Source organism: Miscanthus floridulus, chromosome 8 (genome assembly GCF_019320115.1).
Source record: "Miscanthus floridulus cultivar M001 chromosome 8, ASM1932011v1, whole genome shotgun sequence".
Lineage (NCBI taxonomy): Eukaryota > Viridiplantae > Streptophyta > Magnoliopsida > Poales > Poaceae > Miscanthus > Miscanthus floridulus.
In genome coordinates, this window is record NC_089587.1 from 32,212,337 (window position 1) to 32,236,826 (window position 24,490).

General features: G+C 40.8%; 1 protein-coding gene and 2 long non-coding RNA genes across 5 annotated transcripts; all 3 read left to right on the forward strand.

Annotated features, from left to right (window-relative positions):
- The first annotated feature begins 7,913 nt into the window (after positions 1-7,913).
- On the forward strand, positions 7,914-9,409 carry LOC136471499 (transcription factor bHLH162-like). The gene is made up of 3 exons (XM_066469228.1): positions 7,914-8,148; positions 8,359-8,730; positions 8,935-9,409. Exons 1-3 carry the CDS (start codon positions 7,978-7,980, stop codon positions 9,001-9,003), a joined length of 612 nt encoding a protein of 203 aa, XP_066325325.1. The 5' UTR covers positions 7,914-7,977; the 3' UTR covers positions 9,004-9,409.
- A 4,104-nt stretch (positions 9,410-13,513) lies between these two features.
- LOC136476121 (uncharacterized) lies at positions 13,514-14,535 on the forward strand. The gene is made up of 2 exons (XR_010763431.1): positions 13,514-14,004; positions 14,139-14,535. It is a non-coding gene; the product is annotated as an uncharacterized lncRNA (long non-coding RNA).
- A 2,199-nt stretch (positions 14,536-16,734) lies between these two features.
- LOC136476122 (uncharacterized) lies at positions 16,735-18,560 on the forward strand. 3 transcript variants are annotated; one of them, XR_010763434.1, is made up of 3 exons: positions 16,735-17,656; positions 17,761-17,813; positions 18,264-18,560. It is a non-coding gene; the product is annotated as an uncharacterized lncRNA (long non-coding RNA). The 3 variants fall into 3 exon arrangements; XR_010763433.1 differs by having other exon boundaries at positions 16,735-17,634; XR_010763432.1 differs by having other exon boundaries at positions 16,735-17,624.
- Positions 18,561-24,490: the final 5,930 nt, after the last annotated feature.

The window sequence follows — 24,490 nt, forward strand, 5'->3', positions numbered from 1 at the left end:
GAAAAATGCATGGCCATATAAACAGTTGCGTGTCCCCCAAATCTGACTAAATAAATTGGTTTCAATTCAAGAGCTAATGGATTCTTCTTAACGAAACGATACAGAGCTTTTCTGCGCTGTTTTGAGAAAAAAAAGAGCTAACTGATTGAGCTTTGGAATGGAAGCCATCAATTCGTGTAATCAGTAACCCATTTTATTCATAAATTTTTCTATGAGAACTCTTGAATCCTCTCTTTTTCTAATCACAGAAACACAGGAAAGGGAGATGGAGGGGAAAGTAGCTAGGGGCATCAGACAGAGACCTAGATTCAGAAGGGTTGCATTCATGGGACTGCTTGAATCATAGCTGTAGTTCCCCTCGCCAATTTGCTGCCTTGTTTGAGTGATGTGAGAAACATGAGCGTCAAAGTTTAGACATGGTAAAATGACAGGAAATTTATAAGGAAAAATATTTATTGAGTTTCTATTTTTTAATACCCAAACAACTCAACGGAGATACTACATGAAATAGAGGAGCAATATGAATTGGAGGTTACCTTGTTTGCTAAATGTGAACTGAAGCACTCCAATTATACTTTTCCCAGTCACATTTGTTGGCCATAAAAAACAAAAGGAACTATTAGGCTAGGTAAAATTACGGATAGAAAGACTAATGGAATTAGGGATCAATATGATATATCATGTGCAACTAAATAAAATATCATGGTCGTGAGAGTGCTAACACATACGAGAGAGAAATCCATAAGCTTAGTTGAGTTGGTCTACTTTCATTGGTGTAGGTCTATATCAAGGCATACAAAACTTCACATTGTTGTTGAAGAGGCAGCCCTGATGCCAGAACTTCTGCGTGGTTCCTATTCCGAAGCAGGTAGCAAAAACACTGCTCCATATTTCTTCAAGGCTAACCAAGAACTCTAAATCAAAAGGACAACAAAAGAAACAAAGTTAGCTCAAACTGTCGAAGACCGAGATTCACTATTGGAAGTAAATTGACATGAAGAAGCATGCCTACCTCGTATCCCTAGCGAGTAGGCAAGCCAGATAGTATTTAATGAAAACACATAGGACATGGTTGGTACCATATAAGTGTAAGATGAAGGCCTTATCTAGAAAAGAAAGGAAAATAATGAAAACACATAGGACAAAATACTTTTCCATCATAAACTGAAGGCAACAAAATATATGTTGACGTACATAAATTAGAAAGGCGCAACATGTAATCTATTTGCCCTAAGATATTTTTGGGTTGTAGGCAGCGCCACCAAGTAAAGGAACACTCTATATAAAGGGCCTTATGAAATAAGAGGCAGTCTACAACCAAGCCATAGTAGTAGAGTATTTGGACGTAGCTGGTCAATAGAAGTAGGTAGTAACCATTGTTAAGAGAAGAAAACCTCTAGAATTTCATGGTATCTTTAAAAAAAATTATTTCGTCCTATTATCTTGTATTAAATACATCTACAAACATCAATGCATAATGGTTAAAAATATTTTATACTAACCGCACACCCCTTAACCATGGACTTTTTTTAATGAATAGTGTGGTCTTTGAATGTTGTCTCAGAAAAGGTCTGAGCGCCTGGAACATTTTAGTATAAATTTGGTAAAAATAAATAAATACAGGTTGGCTGGCTAAGTAGTAAACTAAATGTGGAATTGAAACAAAATGAATAGAGAACCTGTATAAATAAAATATGTCCAAGGGAACTGCGTACCTCCTGATAGTTGCTCAAATCATTGCGTCGACACTTCGTAGCTTCATTCCTGAGCGGAACCGGGAGCTAGGGTTTCCTGTAGCAAAGATAGGTAGGGTTTGTAGAAAAAATAGATAGGGTTTTTAGCAAGCCAAGGAGAGGAGGAGCAAGAGAGAGAGCGGCTTCACCTGGAGCTCTCGAGCCTGAAGCCGTCGCGTGAGGTTTGGTCGTGCCGGTGCGCCGCCAGCAGCCTCTGCGCCTGGACCCAGCCCGCGCCAGCGGCCTCCACGTCGGGCGCCAGGGGGGCGCTCGCCCCACACTGCGCCGGGGTCCGCCCCGCCCGCACCTGCCGCCAGCGCGGGGCCCGCCCTAGCTTGCGCAGCTCCGTGGGCATCCTCGGCCTGCGGCCTTGAGAGAGACAGCGTCGAGATCAAGAGAGGAAGGGTGAATAGAGGAGTGGGGAAGGGGAGGAAGGATGAATAGAGGAGCAGGGAAGGGGAGGCGGGGGCGCGACTGCGGCGGCGTGGTGCGGGAGGAGCGGCGGAAGACGGGGAAGGAGAGGCGTCGAGGTCAGGGAGGGAGCCGGTGCGGGGAAAAGCGTGGGAAGAAGAGGAAGCAGAAGCCTAGATATATATCTGTTTCAATGGATCCAGATCGGTCAGAAACCTAAAGCTGGCGGATTCTGAAGAAGCTACCCCAAATCATAGGGAGGTGAATAAAAGCAGCATGGAGCAGGTAGAAGCTAGGAACAGTAGAATCCGATTGAGCAGATCTGGTCCATCGAACCCGAGATCCAACGGTAGGTTTTTTTTGGGTGACGTGGACGGTGGTTCCTTCGAGAAACCACCGCGGGCTTGTATAGGTAAACACCATGGCAATATCCGAGGTTGTTTGAAAATTTTAAATTTCAAAATATGAGAACTTAAAATAACAATTTTTTTTACTCTAAACAGTTTTGTATAAAAAACTTATCTGGGTAAAGGGCTACAATTTTGCTATTAAGTCTGTCTCTATCCGAGTTCATATGAAAATGTTACGAATTATTTTTGGATGCAACTATTTCTAGAGGCGGGCATCTTGAGATGTACTCCCTCCGTTCCAAATTATAAGCCACTTTGACTTTTTTGGTACATTTATTTTGCTACGCATCTAGATATAATAATATGTTTAGATACATAGCAAAATGGATGAACTAAAAAAGTCAAAGCGACTTATAGTTTGGAACGGAGGGAGTATTAATCAACTTCTAGAGACAGATGTTTAGAATGGCCGCCTATATTAATAGAGACCCTCTGAAAATCAATTTACAGAGATAGGCGTTCTAAGGCAACCACTTCTATAAAATCAATAATTAACAGAGACGGTCGTCTTAGTACACCTGTCTCCGTAAATGATTTTCGGAGGCGTGTCTTTGCTTGGAGGCCACATAGCATTTACAGAGGCAGTCACTAGATGTGCCCGCCTCTGTTAATGAGAGAGGATGTCTTCTAAAATTAATTTTGTGGTTATGAAGACAACATAAACATATGCAATGTCTTAGTCTTTGGTTATCCTATACCGACCAGCTGTGTTTGGCAAATGTTTTTTTGGTTTATTACTTATTGTGTTGTATGTAGTCGCCTTACACCTCATGATTCTAGTAGAGGCACAGGAGGTGAGAAAAATTATGTTTGTTTGCTCTATCAGCTTGTGCAAACCTGTACTTCCTAATACGATCGAATTTGGCATGCGAGCTAATGTTACATTGTGCCTGTTTTAACCATTGTGCAAGTCTAAGTCTTTATAAGCGTTTTGGTAGGGAACCAAACATAGTTGTTCGGCTGATGGTTTCTGAAGCTGATAAGTAGGCTGATGCTGATTTATTGTGAGAGAAAAATACTATACCATGGTTGATAAGTTCAAGCGAACAGGGCGATAGACAAATTGTACTACTAAGTCTAGATATGGGTTAATGCAGGTAAACAAGCAAAACCCTTGTAGTTTTGTACTCCCTCCCGTCCAAATTGTGGGAAATTCTAGTTTTTCTGGATACATCGTTTTAAATATATATCTCGACATAATGTGTAACTAGTTGCATAAAAAAAAATTTACCTAGTAGAAAAGATAAAATAACATAATTATGGGTGCTAACACGAGCCAATGGTTTCGCCACAGAAATAAAATAAACATTAAGCATATATTGGTCGGTCAAAGAACAGTTCCAAAATAAAGAAAAAGAATCGTTCAGCCGATATCGTGGCAACTAGCCCTGGTCTTCTTTTCGTCAGAAACTGAGATTGGCTGGTTACGTCACGGCCTTTGCATCACCTGGGGAATAAGAATTCCATCATCATCAGACGTTGACACGAATGAGTGCCCGATGGACACGACAAGCATCTCCAATCACACGTGGCGAATTATTCCTGCGGCGACCAAGCCAGCCGCAACGATCGGATGCCGTGCCGACCAACACAGCAGAGAACGTCTGCACGGTGACCGCATCCGCGCCGTCCGATAGTGATCCGACGGCTGCCGCTGTTCGCTCGGCACTGTCGCCGTCGTCTCAGGCCGCAGTAAAGCGCGGTCAAGATATTCGGTTTCCATTATTCCCACCACACCACAGCAGCCCGTGACTCCGTGAGCACTGAGCAGAGGCATCAGGCCCGGCCAGCTATAGCTGGCCCAGTCGCGCGGTCAGCGGTCGCCCGTGTAATATAATCCATCTATATGCATGATGGGGGCTCGGTCTCATCGTCGTCAATCTCGTCTGGTCTGTCATGCATGGAGACCGCACCATCTCCATGGCGCCACTCAGGAAACGCACTGCATTTCCATGGCAACTTCCAGAGCCGCACACTCACACATATATACTGGGTGCGGCTTATCTGCAGCCATCTTTCTGCGTTTGCTTTTTAACTTCACTAATGACTACTAAAAAATGATGATTTTTGACCATCCTTTTTTACTTTCAGAGATAGGCCAAAATTTGTACGTATCATAAAAAAAACCCAACGATTTTGAGAACGCCTCGTTAAAAATCTATTCGTAGAAGAAGGTTGACTCTAAAAATATTCTGATTTACGAAGACAGATCCGACTCTGTAATAAGATCAGATGGAAAATTATAGAAATCATAACTATCTCTTGATCGCCTCGCCTCCCCTCTTTAATTCACCACCAACGCCCACCTTTGCATTTCTCTCAGTCACACCGCTATTGTCTATCTCCATGGTGGCATGTCACCACTCAGCATAGCATCGGCAACTAGATTGTACTCCCCACGTCCTCAGCTGCCCCAACCGACCAACACCTAGTGGATCTGCAGAGGTTGTGAGTCACTTAGATCTATCCCGCCATTTAAGTGATTGTGAACTCTCGACTGTGTGCCAGTGGCCAGTAGATCGCATGCGTTGTCGTCCGCCCGCCCGTCCCTTCCTCAACTCCTCTACACACGATGTACGTGGATCCCCGTTGAGATTTTCACAGCCGCATCGTTTCGGTCCATGTGAGAGCGTGGCTGGTGGCCGGTGTATCTCTCCAATATGCGTCAGTGGATGTGGATCTCGCCTGCACGCCCTTGGATCCATTAAGTAGGACCCATATGGTAAGATTTAGCTCCCTCCCTCTCTCTCCTTCTTCGTTCTCTCCTCTCTCTCTCTCTCTCTCTCTCACACACTCACTCTCAAAGTACTCCTAGTTCATATCCGTAGAGCGTAGATGCAAGACACATCTTCGGCTTATTCGATGTGGCAAACTAGGGCCACCTCGATGTTGCTGAGGGCCCAGTAGACTAAGAGAAAGAGGATGATGGTTCCTGGAGTTGATGTGCCAGGGAGGATGTAGGGCCAACACATTGGGGAGAGGAATAGGGATTTCTTGGTAGCTAGGGCTGACACGTGGATGCGACAATGGAGGAAGAGGATGAGCTGTAGTGCCGAGCGAACACTAAACCAACTTGCCTTTTTAGAGATGGTTGTAGATGTTTTGTAGAGGTGGCTGGACTAAGCTTAGATTGCTAGAAATAAGATTTTTACGGACGGGTGGCAACATAGCAACCGCTTCTAGAAATCGTTTTCCAGGATTCATAAAATCGGACAAAATAGAAAAAGTTAATCTAGGAAGCCCCCCACTAGACAACCACAGGCCCTGACCACTGCACTCCACCCAAAGTCACATGTGACTAAAGGGCACAATATTCCCCTCATATTCACTTTACCCAATTTTGAAATGAGTATTCGGGGCCCTAAAGGAATTCCAATGAAAAAGGTTTTGACTGCAAAGTTGTAGATATCGTCAAGTACTACAACTTTGGTTTTCGTCGTTTCTCCATCCGGGGTTGTTTGAAAATTTTGAATTTCAAATTTAAGAAATTCAAACATAATTTTCCTAGGATAAATGATTTCAAATGAAAAGGTTGTCAACTACAAGTTGTATAACTCTTTGAAATTTACAACTTGGGCTTTTGTCATTTCTCCATCTGAGATCGTTTGAAAAATTTTAATTTCAACATGTGAGGACTTCAAACTAAATTTTGGACCATAGATTATTTTAAATGAAAGCTATCAACTGCGATGTTTTATACCTTTTTGATATATGTATAACTTTGGTTTTGGTCATTTCTCCATCCGAGGTCGTTTGAAAATTTTGAATTTCAAAATATGAGAACTCCAAACAGAATTTGCTAGATCCAAATGATTTCAATTGAAAAAGTTGTCAACTACTTCCTCTATTCCAAATTATAAGTCGCTTTGGCTTTTCTAACAGATTCATAAGTTTAACTATGTATCTAGATGCATAGTGAATGGAGGAAGTACAAAGTTGATATCTCGACGATACATACAACTTAAAGTTTATCTTCATCCGACTCCATTTGAAAAAGTTTTGAATTTTTCTGTATTGCATCTATTTTTAGAGATGGCTCCAACCGTCTCTAGAAATCCATTTGCAGAGACGGCTGGATCTAAACCACCTCTAAAAATAGGGTCATTTGTAGAGATGGCTGAAAATACCACCTCTATACAAATTCATTTCTAGAGGTGGCTTATTTCAGAAACAATTTTTAGAGGAGATTGTAGATTGAGGCGTCTTTATTCAAAAAAGAAGGCGTCTTTACAAATGGTTTTGTAGCAGTTGAAGAAAAGGATTGCCAACCTCATTTTTAATGATTAATAGAAACGGCCATCTTAGCACACTGCCTTTGCTCATTTTTTTTCTACATATAATTGTGTGCTAGCTCTATATTTGCATTATGCCCGTTTGTGTTAATCTTCTTTTCGGTCATGTTTAAATCTTTTGGTTTCAATTGCGCACTAGGATCCTTGGTTGTAATAGCTAGTGTGTCCTGTGTATAGATTTGTACTATTCAATATAAATCCATATGAGTTGTTACATGCTGATAGTAAAGGCTTAAAAAGTTTTAATTTAGGACAAACCTAGGTGGACTGATATTGTGATCAAAGCAAGTGCAATTTTGTGACATGCACATTAATTAATCGATGTAACTTAATTTATTTTCTATGTCTACTACTAGTTAAATGCACAAGCATATACTATATGAACTCTACCAACATTCTATGAGCCACAGAGACATTACACCCTCACCTTTATAAACAAGTTCGAGATTTATATCGAGGATCAGTCAAAGTTAGGATTTATGTTGATTATTTATAGACAAAAGTGAATAATTTTTATGCAAATTAAAGGATTGGTATTTTAGATTATCATCTATAATGGCTAACATGAGTAATTTAGAATGCATACTCATCAGGGTCGCTTTTTATAATTGCAGAGGGGGTATTTTTTTTAGAAAATGAAGAAATAGATCTAATATATAATGACTATTATTATTGGAAGCTACCAACAAATATTTCTGATTTTTAAAGAAATTTTTATAATGCTATTCGTACAGTACTCATTGCTGAACCATTTCCTAGGAAAATTACTTTTCAATCGTTCAGTCTATATATGTAGTCCGCTTAATTAAGTTCAAACTTCAAAGGACTCCGCAGAGACTTTTAAAAACAAAGCAAATAAAAGGACGATCGGTGTTCACTATTCATTAGTATATTTTAATTAGAAGAAAGGGGGAGATAAAGTGCTAAATTCTCATGGAATACAATTGACCACTGCAAGCTAGTCTAGTCTACTACTACAACAGTACAAGAAAACCCGACCCGTACGTTAGCAGCCCATATATATATCATCGAGCGCGCACGAGGAACACAACGAACAAGCCGGAGACAGGACGCGCCGCCGCCGCTACAAGAGAAGCACGCTGACTGATCGGCATTAACCGGACGGCTGCCATGGAGATGCCGCCGCCTCCTCCTCCTCCTTTTGGCGGCCCCGCCGCCCCCGGTGGAGGCAAGCCTGACAGGAAGACGGTGGAGCGCAACCGCCGGAATCAGATGAACGCCCTCTATTCCCGCCTCGACACACTCGTCCGTGCCGGCAGCTCGCCGTCGTCTGCAGCCGCAGTTAGTGCTCATTCATCATCCTACATATATATATCATCACCCATGCATGCATCTTTACGTACCAGTAGTTAATTAATAATTATATATTCGAATGAAATTCATGAAAGAAATGAGATCTCTTGCTCAAAAAAAGAAATGAAATCTCATGCATGATGGTATATGATCGTCGTACCTGATCGATGGATGTGTGTGCCTTTGTGTCGATATCAGGCGGTGCAGCGTAGGCCACCGGCGATGACTCGGCCGGACAGGCTGGAGGAAGCGGCGGCCTACATCAGGCAGACGACGGAGAGAGTGGAGAGGCTCAAGGAGAGGAAGCGGGAGCTGATGACGTCCGCAAGGGCTCCGTCGTCCCAGGGCTCCGGCTCCGGCTCCGGCTCCTCCTCTGCCGCTGGGGCCGCGGAGGTGGAGGTGCAGCACCTCGGGTCCGGCCTGCACGCCATCCTCGTCACCGGCGAGCCACCGAGCGAGGGGGCGTCGTTCCACCGCGCGGTGCGCGCCGTGGAGGAGGCCGGTGGCGAGGTTCAGAACGCCCACTTCTCTGTTGTCGGCGCTAGGGCCATCTACACCATCCACACGCTGGTAAGTCGTCCTCGATCATCGTCAATTAAATTTTTACGCATATGCATGCAGTTAACTCATTGAATCGAAACGTTATATTGCATTGTTCTTTCAATCTACGCATAGGCATGATTTCTTGTTTGATTTTGCAAACTTTCTTTCGAGCAAATGATTTTTGCTTCATGATGAATCGCTTATCCAGTATGATATGACCTTACATTGCAGGTCGCAGATCAGGGTGGCATTGAGAGGGTGGTACAGAGGTTAAAGGCAGTACTGCGTGGAGACGCATGATCTTATGCGACAAATAATAACAAATTTGGGCTAATGCATGCTTGGTCAACAGTAAAGTATTTAGGGCATTTCCTACTAACTTTGTGTGAATGGCAGATGCAAAGCTGGGGAACTGCTTCAGTGGTGGCGCGTTGGCTAACTGCCAGTCAACGCGCGCTGTCTTGGAGCAAATGCATAAACCTGCTCTCTGCTGCTGGGTGCTTGAGGCAGATAAAATAATAATATTGCTACTCCAAATGCCTTTTGATCTTTGACTTTGACAAGGTAAAAGATCGTTTTTTTCTTAATTCTTATGGATTACTGCCTTCATCAGCTTACGATCACGCTGGAGAGTGTAAACGTGTAACACGTGAGGCAGTGAAAATTGTGCGACATTTACAGAGATCTTTAAATATTTATTTGTGTATACATGATGCAATGGTGAATGAATATCTGATCATCATACCTTATGTCACGGTTGTACACTACTACAAAACCACCTGTACCAGTGTGTAACACTTTATAGATGTTGATGAAAATGTTTGCTCTGACGATTCCCAGAGAACTGATACAGGTTTGTGAAACCAAACTAAATACGTAACTAATTTGTTGGAAACTGCGCAGAAGCAACACAAGATTGTTAGGCCCACGGAAATAAGTTGACCACGTGGTAAATAGTTGTCCTTTGATTTAACGAAGTCTCGAGCTTGTTCGTTTGTTGGTTTTAGCCAGGGCTTATCAGCCAGTTAACAGTTTTTCTCTCACAACAAAGCAGCACCAGTCGGGCTTATCAGCCCAGAAACACCGACCAGCGAACAGGCTAGATATTTGAACCAACCTGCAATATTTCGTTCACCTTATTAACTCTACTTGATGGGCGTGCAAAACCATACACTGCCACGAAATAGAATATCTTGGCGGCCAATATTTTCCTTCAGGAGCAAAATTGAAACTCAAGAATACATCATTATTACCTTTGGGCCGGGGTTGTGGAAGCCTTCATGGAAATGCATTTCCTTAGTGCTAACCCAAACCTCCAAAGTATTTCCACCTTTTCTTGAGTGCTAGAACAAACTGCCAAGGTAATTTAATATTTCCTTGAGTGTTATTACAAACCGCCAAAGTAATTCCTTATTTCCTTGAATATTATTACAAACCGAAAAGGTAATACATATTTCCTTGGATGAAATTGGAAACCGCCAAGGAAGTGCTAGTTTCCTTATATGCAAATCCTCAAGTAATTTGCTGCAGCCACAAAGAAAAAAAGTTCATTTTATAATTATTCCTCTTAACCACTAATATAATGGACTTTTGTAGGCTTGTTAGTTAGACATTATATTTTATACAAATGCTCCATTAACATGTTTGTCGAATGAAATACGGGTTTTTCTCGGTACATTAATCCAACAAAAGATACATTTTGAGTTGTTATGCATTAGAGAATGCGTATTAGCACTTAGTTTGAGATGTCTACACTACTAGAAATGCAATTTTCCTTATCAGCGAAAAAACAAACAGAAAAATTACCGCACCGACAGAAAAATATTTTTCTGATGGCGTACCGTCAGAAACCTACCGATCAAGACAAAGTTTATATCAAATTTGTAGAGTTCGAGGAGATCTACATCTTTGTGTTTGATGGCCTTTTCATTTGAAATTATTTAGAGTCCAAAAATTATATTTTAAGTTATCATAGTTTTGAAATTCATTTTTTTTTAATTTTTTCAAATGACCCCCCCCCCTCTCCTGTGTGTGTCCTTGGTGGTAGGTAGAAATACCATAGGGTCATCAGCCCTCAAGAAAATATATACCCTTAGTAGTTGTCATATTTCCTTGACGTTATGAAAAACATGACTTCGTCTTTGTTTCCTTGGCGTCTAAACTCCTAAGAAAATCATTTGTGGCGGCTGCCTCCAAGGTAATTGAATTTTCCTTGCTCTCTAATCTTAGAGGTCCTTCCTTGAGGGTTGCTCGATAGAATAATTTCTTTGACGGTTTTCATGGCTTTCTTGATGTTTTTTGGCCCTCAAGAATATTATGTTTTCTAGTAGTGATAACTTGGTACAAACAGAACTCCAAATGTCATGTCATTAACTACTCAAATTAATTTCAAGTGCTCTATATATTTTTTTAATCTATATCAAGTCAATTAAAAAGTGTAAAGAGCTGAGTGAAGTTACACAAATATTTAATAAGTCTACGAAATCCAATCGGCATGAACATACATAGAAAGTTTACACGCAAGCTAGGTTTTGATATAAGTGAAACACTAGTACAATATTGATTTTAGGGGAGACAACTTATTTATTTACAGAAATGGTCTAAAATTGTCCATGTCTCCTAAAATATCCAGTCAACTTTAGAGGTGTGCACTCTATTTACAGAGACAGTCTAAAATCAATCGTCTCTATAAACCTATTTGTAGAGGCAGGCCACTTAATAGGACCCTCTTTAGGATTGGAGCCTATTTTCATAGGCAAGCCCCTTAAGAGGCCCAAAAAATAGGCCTGAAAGCCCAGCAGACCAAGGGCCAACCTCACATACATAAACACAACACTAGGGTTTGCGTTGTCATTCTCTCACCCTCTCTTCTCTCTCTTCATCGCTCTCTCTCACTCTCACCCCTCTTGACTATCTTCTCTCAACACTGAGGGCGCGACGACGCGCGCGGTGGTCTGGACGATGAAAATATGATATGCATCAACATGAAATGCAACATACATTAATGTTGAATGTATTCATTCTATGCATTTGTGCTGGTTTCTTATATGCTTTTTCTTGCAAAAAAAAAGTTCCAAAACATATTTATGTATCAATTATAATGTTTTTTTTGGAATTTTCTTTATTTTTTTAAATATATTTTCTCATTTCCTAGACCTAAATCTACTTTTCTAGAGTATCTAGAGATATTTTCATAGGTTCTAAATATATTGTTGGACTTGTCGTATTCCTATCTATCACTAGATTTTTTTATGAAAATTTTTAAAGCTTAGAGATATTTTTTATGGGTTCAAAATCTTATCAAGTACTTACTCTTTTATAACTAAAAAAAAGGATAAAACTGACTTCAAAACCACACCAAACTAGGGCAAGAAGTACTTTGTCTGGTTCTAAAAATTAGGATATAGAATATTTAGTTTTGGGTAAAATTGGACTACGACGGTAGTTCTTCGGTACCTTGAGTGGACGGCCCCAATTATAGTTCCATGTTCTGACTTCAGAGTTGTTTCCTTTCTTATATACTGCCATCGTTCTAAATTATAAGATGTTTTGGCTTGTCTATATTTATAATTTTCTATGCACTTAGGGCAGGTACATTGCTACACGTCAGCTATCTCGTACGTCGTCTCATGCAGTGCCACGTATAATTTTTGGTGATGCGGAGGAAAGAGAGAGGGGAGAGAGAAGGAGGTCGTTGTTTCGCGAAACAATCACCTCATGAGCTAAAATTTAGGACAATGAGACAACTATTCTACCATTGTATGAGTTGTTGTTGCCATGCAACTCACAACTTTATTTTTATTCTATGCATAAATTAAGGAATTATGAGCTACCATGAGACAACTTAAAAAACAATCATTGTATATGTTGTCTATTAAGTCGTATTAAAATTACATGGGAGACCACCTACGAGACAAGACCCTTAGATGTACACTATGTCTAGATATATAACCCTAAAATCAAACGTATCTTAAAAAAACTAACACGTCTTGTAATTTGAAACGGAGAGAGTAAGTTACTCTGCAAAGCGGTGAATTGATAACTATGCTATTACATGGACCCAAATATCTGACGAGACCAGTCTGGCCCAAACGCTCTTGAGCTTGGTTTTTTCCACGAGCGAGTTTCTGGGCCTAGGCTTGACTTGTGGGTTGGTAACACACGTGCCATATTAGGGTACGGCCGGTACCTGGAACCGGCATGCGGACTACTACGCCTGCCTGTTTCTTTCTGACCTCTCTTGTCTCTTATATATGCATGCACAGACTGCATAGAGTTGCCTTTGCCTGTACGTACGTAGTAGTCAACTTGAACTGCAAATGTGCATTGATCAACCACTCTAGGGGAACGGGTTACGTTTCCTTGAGGATCGGAGGACATACATGCTAGCTAAATTCGCGCGTTGCTTCAAAAGTTTCAAGGTGCAAGACTATGACGACAGCACGCTACTGAGTACTAAGCACGAAGCTGCTCGATCAGTACAGTGTACTTGTCATCGAAAGGGTGTGCTAGCCAGCGTTTTGTTGACTCCCAACTCTCAATTTTTCTCCTCGCACGTATTTAAAAGCCAAAAAGATGGCCAGCTCCTCCGAACGAACCAGTGGCCACGTCACCCAAAATGTGCCCTTCCGTTGGATCTCGATCTGTGTGGCCACGATTTGCTGAATCAGCTTCCAGCGAAATCAGCTTATTGCATGAATCTTGTTTACTTTCTGCTCCTCCTCTGTAGACATCTGCTCCTCCTCTGTAGAAATTTTTTGAATCTAGCTTCCGCTCCACATTTTACTGCCCAGATATTTACATCGGCACCTCGGCTTCTGCCCGATCCGGCCTCACCAACCTTCTCTTCCGCACGTCTTCCTACTCTTCGATCCCTCTCTCCCGACGCCGTCGGTGCCACGCCTCGAGCGGCCCGACCACGTCGGTCGCCGGCCCTCGGCGCCGCGGTGCCCAGCCTCCTCCTCCTCCACGCTCCTCTCCCTCCCGAGACCCGACGCGAGCAAGGCGGCCGTGTTCTCCTCGCCGGCGTTGTGCCGTCCACGACGCCACTCCCCTCGTCAGCTCCGCGACCGCGTTCTCCTCGTCGGTGTCGTGCGGTCCGCGACGCTAGCCGAGATTGTGTTGCCGCTTCCGCCGTTCCCCTTCGTTCCCCTTTTTGGCTGACGTGCTACGCCCTTTGCCGGAGTCGTCGGGTCCCAGAAGGACGGCCGGCTCAGTTGCGGCCACAACCCTAATAGTAATTCCGCCGTCCTTCCCCTCACCCTTTCTTCTTGGTTCGTCGCCAGGTTCAGTTCTTCTCAGGTTAGGTCTCCCATTTTCCCTTCCGGTTTACTCCTCATTCATTTCCTTGTTCTAGATCTGGATGATTTCTTCTTCCAATTAGCGATTAGTTCGCTCATTCGAATTCTTGTTTTGTTGATGGTGATGTGCTACAGGTGGCCCTAGGTGCTTGTGGTGGAAGTCGTGAGGGGCCGCGCGCGCGCTGTCCTGCTCTGCGTTTCTCACTCCGGCCAGAATCGGAACAGCGGTTCAATGGTTGAACGAGCTGCCCTGCATCTCTGACTCCTTTTCTTATTGTTTTCCTATCCCGTTCCTGAGCTATGTGCCGTGCCTGGAGGAGCTGCATGCTCTTTCTTTTTCCTTTTTACGTTTGTGTTCTTCCTGATTGATCTTGTATATTCTATCAGAGTTTGGGTTTTTCGATGTGCTCCTTCAAATTGATTTTTTGCCGCATTTGGGTACTGTTCTCGTAGTCATGAATAGTTCAGATTGGTTCCTATGTTTCTTTATACTTGATTCGTCAAAATAATTCATTGTACATTTTTAATTACATATTAGATTGATCTGTTGGCTCATCAGTGTTGCTTCATTGTGAACTGCACCAAGGCATTGCAAAATGCTATATCATGGTCCCTGCCCTTCTCCCAAACCAATAGGTGCAGGTGCAGGTGCTAGGTGATATGTCACAGGCATCAGGTCAAATATTATTGTTTCTTATCCACGCCATCATGCTCCATATATATGCCCTTTACCTAGACACAGATTCATATGCATGGATATAATTCTAAAATCATAGATTTGGTGGTTCATACAGTTTATTTTTCTGCATTGCTATATGCATGGATATAATTCTAAAATTATAGATTTGGTGGTTCATACAGTTTATTTTTCTGCATTGCTATTTGCTCATATGTGATTATTACAGATATGGTCTGTTGATGGTTTAGCGATTGTTTGACCATGTTCCTTTTGTTATTTTTTTACAGGGTTCAGGTTTGCGGACACAAATAGTTCCAACAGCCTTGTCTTTTCAACAGATTCTCGTTTCAGAGCATTAGCGCCAGGCTTGTATTTTGCCTTCACTTTTTTTTCTCTCTTCCTACATAATATATTTGTGCTGTATGAATGAAACACCTAGGAGCTTATTAGCTTGACACATGCATAGATTTGGATGACAGGCCCAGAACCAAGAGTCCAAAGGAGTAGGTACGTCGCCAACTCACCATTGAGCCTAAACGTTTGTTTTATTGCTTGCAACTGCCCTCGTTATTTGTCTAAAACAATAGCCAAAGAACTATAAATATAGCACCAAAAGATAGCTGGACGACATTTTGTGTACACCGGCTTAGAGATCAGCTACCGTGTATAGCTTTTTCACTATAAAATACTTATCCCAATTAAATCTTAAGAATGTTTTGTTTTCTGATAGTAGGTACCTTAGTTTTCTTTGACATTTTCATATCACCTCATCGAGTGCTTGGTACAACAAAGAGGAATAGAGCGACCTCAAAGTACACTAGAATTAAAATTACAGTGTGGTTCTCTTTGTCAGATTCGTATCCTTTATGTCGTAGGATTGTAAAATTCACCTCTCCCTACTCTATATGCACAGTGGTAAACCATGTGTTTCATCATCAAAGATACCCAGTTTAGTACACCTTATAACATTCAAGCTACAGTTCGTTTAACATATGAGTTGTGCTTTCGGCTCACTTAACACCATCCAAACCGAGTTGCATGGTTCTGGTGCAATGGTTTTTACTCAACATTTAGGCTACACTTCCTTTGGAAATGTTGGAAGCAAAAATTAGTACCATGTACAGGCCTTATAATGATATATGATATGCATGGATCTGTTGGAGAGCTTGTGCGTAGGTGCGTACCAATCAGTTCTTTTGAGGAAACATATAAGTTGATGACTTTCTTGTACTTTTGTCCAATCTGTAATTTTCTATGTATATGGCCAGATACTCCTACAACATGATCAGGTGGTGATCTACAATATCTGATGATTACATCATAAATTATGTTTAACTTTTACAGCAATGATCTCGGGAGATCTTTCCTTCTTGTGTTTTTCTTTTTCTAGAATTGAGCCTATTTTCGGTGAGTTCCGTTCTTAATGTTTGACTGATTTGGTGTGTTCAAGTTTTATTAGAGTCAAATTGGGTTTGAACCCATTCCTGGTGAATTTTGGACAGCCTCCGTTTGTACACTGCATACTATTGTGCTTTTGAAACAATGGTTTTCACATACACAGCAATAGCAAAAGCAGCACTCTTCTAATTTTCAGAGCCGTGACTCCTTCCCAGCAACAGTTACCTACTCATTGTCCTTATCTAATTTTCCCACCTTTTATTGGTTTGTTTTTTTTGGTGAATTTGAGAGTTGTTTAGTCAGCAGGCTTATGTACTGTTCCGAAACTTATTGAGAAGCAAAAGTTGCCAGGCTGTTTTGGTTTCTTAGTCTAGCTGCAATGCAGCGTGTGCTGTTCCTCCGACCGCCAGATAGCTGCTGACTGAGTTTGGACAACAAGTTCAATCCGCTGAACCTGGTAGCTGCATCTCCTTTCAGTGTTTTAGTCATCGGGAGTAGTAGGATTTCGGTGGCTGCAATCTACCAGGAAAACATCAGTTGTAGCTAGGCCAATATTATCTATGCACTCCATAGCTTGTGTAACAAATTTATACTATTCTGGAATTCCGAATACAGGTATCTTATATTTGCATTTGCTTTTTTCAGCTCCTAATTCCCATGACTCTAGACAAAGGAAGTTATCAGTCATGGTTGATCCTATCCGTTTTACCTTGAATCGTTGCATCCATTGTAAAATGCTTATCTACTTTTACCTGTTTAAAACTGAAAGCTGAGTGCTGATCAGGTACTTCTTTGCATCCATCTAGAATCCACTGTTCTCTATTTTCATACATAAAAATAAATGTATTGTCTTCTATCTCCTGCTTGTTTCAAAGTTCTGCTATACACATATTAGAGGTTCATACTATGATAGTATAAGTCTTGAATTTCCATCGGTAGTTCTACATTTGCCTACCACATTAACAAGCAATTTATCCATTGCAAGCTTGGGATCAAAAGAACAAAATCAATGATGCTTTGTACATTCATTAAAATATTGTGTTTCTTGTGCTTACTCACACTTAAATTTGAAGCTCCCTCTTCATGACACTGCTTAACTGCTAATGTCGATTTATTGTACAGAGTATTGCTTCATCTGGTTGATCTGCTATTTTTTTATAATGCCTCTTCTGAGAAGATTACATTTTAAGTTTACATAAGCTAGCCTTGTATCTTGCTTCCAGTAATTTGTTAACATGGTGGTACACTCTATTTTTTCAGAGAAACAAGAGGCAGTGAGGAAGCTGATGGAGACCTCAGGTATCTATGAATCTTTTTTCTAGATCTCTGAATGTCTTCCCTCCTAATGCTACAGCTGTCATATCCTCCATTGATTATTATATGCCTTTAATACGTTGGGGCTAAAGAGAATTCAGGGTGTAGTTTTTTTAGAGCAAGGTGGTGCTGGAGGTTTTGTCGGTATCAAATTGAAAAATCCTGAAATGAAACGTGTGTGTGCTTCTATGGAATAATTGCATTATGGTTCTACCTCTGCTTTCTATTAGGTAACTAAAGGTACCTGTACAGATAAAAAGCGGTATGCATTTCCATCAATTTTGTACCATTAAATGGTGCATTAACAACTGTGTTCCCTGGACTAAATATAGTGGCCTGATCCTATCCATGGCTGCTGATATGCAGGTTCTTTCCCTTATCAGGATCTCGGGTTGATGATATTTGTAGCTCATTCTAAGGTATCCTGTTTCTTTGATGTTAGGTTCTCATAGTACATGCTCATTTCTTTTTATTAATCTTACATATAGCGCCATGATCCTTTTCATGGACAAGTGCTCTGCCAATTTGAGTTTTTCAATGGTTCTTCCACAAACATACCATGTCACAACTCTTTGACTGCCTCATCCAATAAGAGATTGAGAAATGTATCATGATCCGTGTTAGGATTCGATTCCTATATTTTTTTAGATTCAACGCTTTTCCTTGTGTTCTATTTTTTAGATTTAAGAGGAATATATATCAACTGAGTTTAGGATAATAGGTGCATTTAACTATGCCCAGCTTTACCCACTGTTAACATGATTTCACCATGATATGATATTTTATTACAATCCAGGTTTACCGTACACACATTATTCTTCAATTTAGTTTGCAAACAAATAATAGGAGTCCTATTTTTTGCATTTCAGTATTGGCAGCCATTCATCAATAATTTAACGTACCCACTGATCACAGCTTGCTAAGAGAACTTCCTATTTACATCAGCACCATCATGCATCGCCTATCACCAGACCTTCACCAGCACCACCACACATCAGCAGCGCTACTACCACCGAAGACAACTATTTGTGTACACCGGCTTAGAGATCAGCTACCATGTATAGCTTTTCCACAATAAAATACTTATCCCTGTAATATATTTCAATAGACCTGTATAACCTCTGAACGTTCTACCGCGCGAGCGCGCGGAATCGCGCGCCAATCGACTAGTAGGCATTAAACGCCAAGAGCTAGTTTGAATTAAATCATTCTCCACAGGGATTGAAGAGATTGTCGGTGCCAAGCTTGCGGACAAGAGAAGGGGCGTCGATTGAGGGGGAGAGGACTAGGACTCTAGGAGGCATGCGCTAGCGAAGGGAGGCCTGCCGATGGGGTGCTAGGGGAGCCACGCCAATGAGAGGAGAGAGGAGACAAAGCACGGCGGACAGGATAGGGCCGTGGGAGGCACGCAGATGGAGAGGGGGGGGGGGGGGGAGATGCGCTTGCAGGGAGGGGGGGTGGCAACATAATCTGAGACCTGGCATTGACAAAGTCAGGAGACGAGGGAACACGCCGAGTAAAAAGAGAAAACAAAGAAAAGTATCAAAATATATCCTCTCCGCTGACAAATGAGTCCCACGTGCAAGGAGAGTTATTGGAGATAGAGTTTTCACCCTATTGCAGGATGGCTCCCTCAAACCTTGAAAAGGCACTTGAGGTTCTCTAATATCTTTTCTTAGGCAAAATCGTCAGCAAAGTACTGTCCTTCTACTAGATACGTTCGATTTTCATTCCCCGTCTTTCATGAGAAGCTCCATGACTGAAAGGGTGAAGGTAATAAAAAGCCTCATAACTCAAAATGTCAAGTGAAATTTAACTCAATGGCAGCATTGTTCAGACAAAACTATTTTCCCAGCATTTCATCAACAAAAACAAGGTGATTGAAATAGTAAAGATATGAACAATCATAACCCTTCAATACGATGTCGGATGAAGATAATTTTTATATATAAATTGTAGACCTTGATGAGATCTATAACTTTATAGTTTTATTTTTTTTTTCTTTTGAGGACAGTAAGATGCTCGAAAAAATAATATAAAATTTCAGCACCATACTAATCGTCTACTAGTGCTTGCCGCATTAGAGCACTAATATATTATTTATATGGAGTTAAATAAAAATACTTTTTATACCAAAGTCGTAGCTCTTAACGAGATCTACAACCTTGTAGTTTTGAGTTTTTTCATTTGAGGACGTTAAGATGCTCAAAAAATAATATAAAATTTCGGCGCCTCCCGAAAATAGAAAACCGCTTTTGAAACCAGCCGAGGACCAAATTTATCCGATTTTGATAGTTGGAGGATGTTTCTTAACCGGTTTCATAGTTGAAGGTTGAAAATCGAACTTCGGCGCGAGTTGAGGGTTGAAAAGTGTACTTATCCCTTTAATCTATCCTGGCCCAACTACAAACGCTGTTTGGTTGCCTAGATCAACACACGCTAATTCGCTGAAGGCATTTTTCAGCTAGCATAGGGCGCGCGTCGCACGATCGGAGCCCCTCATGCGAAACATGGATTGTTTTCATATCCAGCGAGCCAGGCCTAGCAGTCGCTTTTGCACCCTCTTGGCCAGATCTGACCCCTAGTCCGGCCAACCAATCAAACGATTTTTGCATCCGTAGAGCCTGGACTGACCGGATGCAACAAACCAATCACGCTCTAATGAACTGGATGCTAGATAAACTAAAATCGCCAAAAGGAAAGTACGCGGAAAAGAATCTATACAAATGCTTGAGGCTTCATTCTGCTCAAAGGGGCTTGAGCCAGAGTATGCCGTAGAAAGGAATTAGGAAAGCATTACATTTCCTAGTTTCCATTTGTTTGCACGACGCACATTGCCCTCTTTTTTCTTTTCTTAGCAAACTGAAAAGATCGTAGAAAAATAGTTTGGCGCAAAAAGAAAAAAGAAGAGGCAGGTGCTTTGATGACACACGAAACCTCTTTGGCATCAACACAACATTCTATACACATAAAACGTAAGCAGATGATTTCTCTATAGCCAAGGCGGCCATTGTCAAGTAGTTATAAATAGAGAATGTATGTATTAAAATACTAAATAAACAGGCTAAGAATGAAGTACATAAATAGACTAAGAAACTTGCCTTGGGATGAGTACATGGCCGTATCATAGAAGAAGTGAGATATAGTTTGTAGCAATTCTTTGAAACCAAAGCTGGTGCAAAAATAATTAGCTACATGCTGGCAAGTATATATTTTCTTTGGTACACAGAAACAGAAGAGGGGACGAAGAAACAATAACAAAGAATTTTAGCTAATATGGGGACGACATTAGGAAATCAATTTAACAATTTGAACATATTATTCATGCAAAGCACACCAAATGAAAAGATTTGTTTTGTCATGCACTCTTGTAAACAAGAAAAACTCAATGCTGCTAAGGAATAAACATAGATATAAAGGGTATTCTGCATACAGGGAAAAACACACATATAGCAGCAAACTACTAACCATAGGGGTTTTGCTAAACATGAAAACACAGTGGACTGATACGACATAGGTGGAAGAAGTACAATAAGAATTGCTCACCACCACTTTAGCAGTCCCAAAATCATGTCTTCCTTGTGGGAGTCACAAGTCTGAGGTACCAAAACCAGTCAAATAAATATCATTGAACTGAATTTGAAGAAAACGATAATTAGTAAAATGATGATCCAGTCTTTTGTTCATGGCACATATACATCATCCATTGTCCAAAGCCAATTAATTTGAGGGAAACGAAATAATAACCCCAAAGCATAAATAGGAAATATGGTACTCAATAGAACTTAACTGTGAAAGGTCACCATTTACATCTGCGCTATGATTGCACTGAATACAACTGAACTGTGAAAACTCACCATTTAAATGAAGCACCATTATGGCATTATTTGTAGAGAAGGAACAAAAATATGCTACAGCTACTCCACGCCGTAACAAATGAGAGCGAATTTGACTAGGCTAACTCTGTTAATGCACCACGAAAGGCAACTCGTAGACTGTATAGATATGTGCCATGCGAAATTTCTACTGCAACAAATTAAGTGCATCCACCTCAGGCTAAACATAGAAATCATAGTTATTTAATTGATCTAATCCTAGGAAAGTGGCCCGAACATTTAATCCCTTAAGATAGTATGGAATGCACAACGATTCCACTTCAAATATGTAAGCATGCATACTTATTTAAACCTAGTATCTAGTGATTATGCAACCACATTGTTAAAGCATGTAACAAAAATTTAGGTAGCTTGAACATACAACAAAAAGCGTATGAACCATTTGTCTGAATTACCAATAAAGCATAGTCGACAACAGAGCCAACCTGGAGACACCAACATATCTCCACAATGGGAGTAAGCACCCTTTGCTGCGAAAGGGCGCACTTTGAAACATAAATGGACCGCAGCCACCGCGTCCGCACCGATGGTCGCCGCGTCCGGATCGAGAGGGCGAGGGAGAGAGCGCTGGGGAGAGAGAGGGCGATGGGGAGAGAGAGAAGAACGGTGGGAAGAGACGAGATCTTTCCAGATGGGTTGAGAAGGAGAAGCTGAAGCTGGAGTATATATTTGATTGAGTGGATTTAGATGGGAAGCCGGAGCAGGTAAAGAGAAGCTAAGTAAAAGCCAGCTAAGGTCAGGAGAAGCAGGAGCAGCAGCTTCGCACGAAAGCAGGTTCGACACACCAACAGGCTGAACCAATATTCAGACACCACCAATACAGTAGGTTTGGCCAATTTTGTTGGATCAAACTGAAAGCTATAGTAAATCACTGTAAAGACAGATATGCAGAAGTAATTCAACCGTACCTGATAATTCAATTACCAATCAGAATAGATGGAAGCCACATCCATGCACATTGCCCTGGTCTGTTGGCTCCCACTACAAATCGAATAGGTGTGTAGATGATCAGTCCTTTAAATGGTTGGGCAAGTTAGTAAAAAAATTCATAGAAGCTCATATAAGGATAATTGACATAGCTGAGCCAATACTCTCTCCATAACTAAGCTAACCATGACATACATCTGACCTTTCATTATGACATTTAGGGAAACAAAATGTCGAATTTGAAGTACAGAAAATCTAATGCCGAATTGGCTCTTGGTTGGTACCAGTAAATCAGATACGATAAAATTTCGCATGGCACTACTAATAACTTGATTGATGAAAGCACATATATAAAATTAGGCGGTCAATAAAATACAATATTGATGTGCGGAACAAATGTGGCTCATAGGATATCCCTAATTCAATATCTTTGTAGTAGTTGAGGGGTCATTACCATAAGTATTACTTGCCCATGGGAAGCTAAAGCCAAATGACAGGAATAAATATTCTTTTCGGAACATTGCATATCAAGAAACTTTAACTCTGAATTTTGTGAGGAAAAATGCATGGCCATATAAACAGTTGCGTGTCCCCCAAATCTGACTAAATAAATTGGTTTCAATTCAAGAGCTAATGGATTCTTCTTAACGAAACGATACAGAGCTTTTCTGCGCTGTTTTGAGAAAAAAAAGAGCTAACTGATTGAGCTTTGGAATGGAAGCCATCAATTCGTGTAATCAGTAACCCATTTTATTCATAAATTTTTCTATGAGAACTCTTGAATCCTCTCTTTTTCTAATCACAGAAACACAGGAAAGGGAGATGGAGGGGAAAGTAGCTAGGGGCATCAGACAGAGACCTAGATTCAGAAGGGTTGCATTCATGGGACTGCTTGAATCATAGCTGTAGTTCCCCTCGCCAATTTGCTGCCTTGTTTGAGTGATGTGAGAAACATGAGCGTCAAAGTTTAGACATGGTAAAATGACAGGAAATTTATAAGGAAAAATATTTATTGAGTTTCTATTTTTTAATACCCAAACAACTCAACGGAGATACTACATGAAATAGAGGAGCAATATGAATTGGAGGTTACCTTGTTTGCTAAATGTGAACTGAAGCACTCCAATTATACTTTTCCCAGTCACATTTGTTGGCCATAAAAAACAAAAGGAACTATTAGGCTAGGTAAAATTACGGATAGAAAGACTAATGGAATTAGGGATCAATATGATATATCATGTGCAACTAAATAAAATATCATGGTCGTGAGAGTGCTAACACATACGAGAGAGAAATCCATAAGCTTAGTTGAGTTGGTCTACTTTCATTGGTGTAGGTCTATATCAAGGCATACAAAACTTCACATTGTTGTTGAAGAGGCAGCCCTGATGCCAGAACTTCTGCGTGGTTCCTATTCCGAAGCAGGTAGCAAAAACACTGCTCCATATTTCTTCAAGGCTAACCAAGAACTCTAAATCAAAAGGACAACAAAAGAAACAAAGTTAGCTCAAACTGTCGAAGACCGAGATTCACTATTGGAAGTAAATTGACATGAAGAAGCATGCCTACCTCGTATCCCTAGCGAGTAGGCAAGCCAGATAGTATTTAATGAAAACACATAGGACATGGTTGGTACCATATAAGTGTAAGATGAAGGCCTTATCTAGAAAAGAAAGGAAAATAATGAAAACACATAGGACAAAATACTTTTCCATCATAAACTGAAGGCAACAAAATATATGTTGACGTACATAAATTAGAAAGGCGCAACATGTAATCTATTTGCCCTAAGATATTTTTGGGTTGTAGGCAGCGCCACCAAGTAAAGGAACACTCTATATAAAGGGCCTTATGAAATAAGAGGCAGTCTACAACCAAGCCATAGTAGTAGAGTATTTGGACGTAGCTGGTCAATAGAAGTAGGTAGTAACCATTGTTAAGAGAAGAAAACCTCTAGAATTTCATGGTATCTTTAAAAAAAATTATTTCGTCCTATTATCTTGTATTAAATACATCTACAAACATCAATGCATAATGGTTAAAAATATTTTATACTAACCGCACACCCCTTAACCATGGACTTTTTTTAATGAATAGTGTGGTCTTTGAATGTTGTCTCAGAAAAGGTCTGAGCGCCTGGAACATTTTAGTATAAATTTGGTAAAAATAAATAAATACAGGTTGGCTGGCTAAGTAGTAAACTAAATGTGGAATTGAAACAAAATGAATAGAGAACCTGTATAAATAAAATATGTCCAAGGGAACTGCGTACC

Bases quoted from the DNA above. Each gene is read 5' to 3' on its own strand.
- LOC136471499 (XM_066469228.1), top strand. From the start codon at position 7,978: ATGGAGATGCCGCCGCCTCCTCCTCCTCCTTTTGGCGGCCCCGCCGCC. The intron at 8,149-8,358 runs GTTAGTGCTCAT...TGTCGATATCAG, and splicing joins CGCCGTCGTCTGCAGCCGCA to GCGGTGCAGCGTAGGCCACC. The intron at 8,731-8,934 runs GTAAGTCGTCCT...CTTACATTGCAG, and splicing joins TCTACACCATCCACACGCTG to GTCGCAGATCAGGGTGGCAT.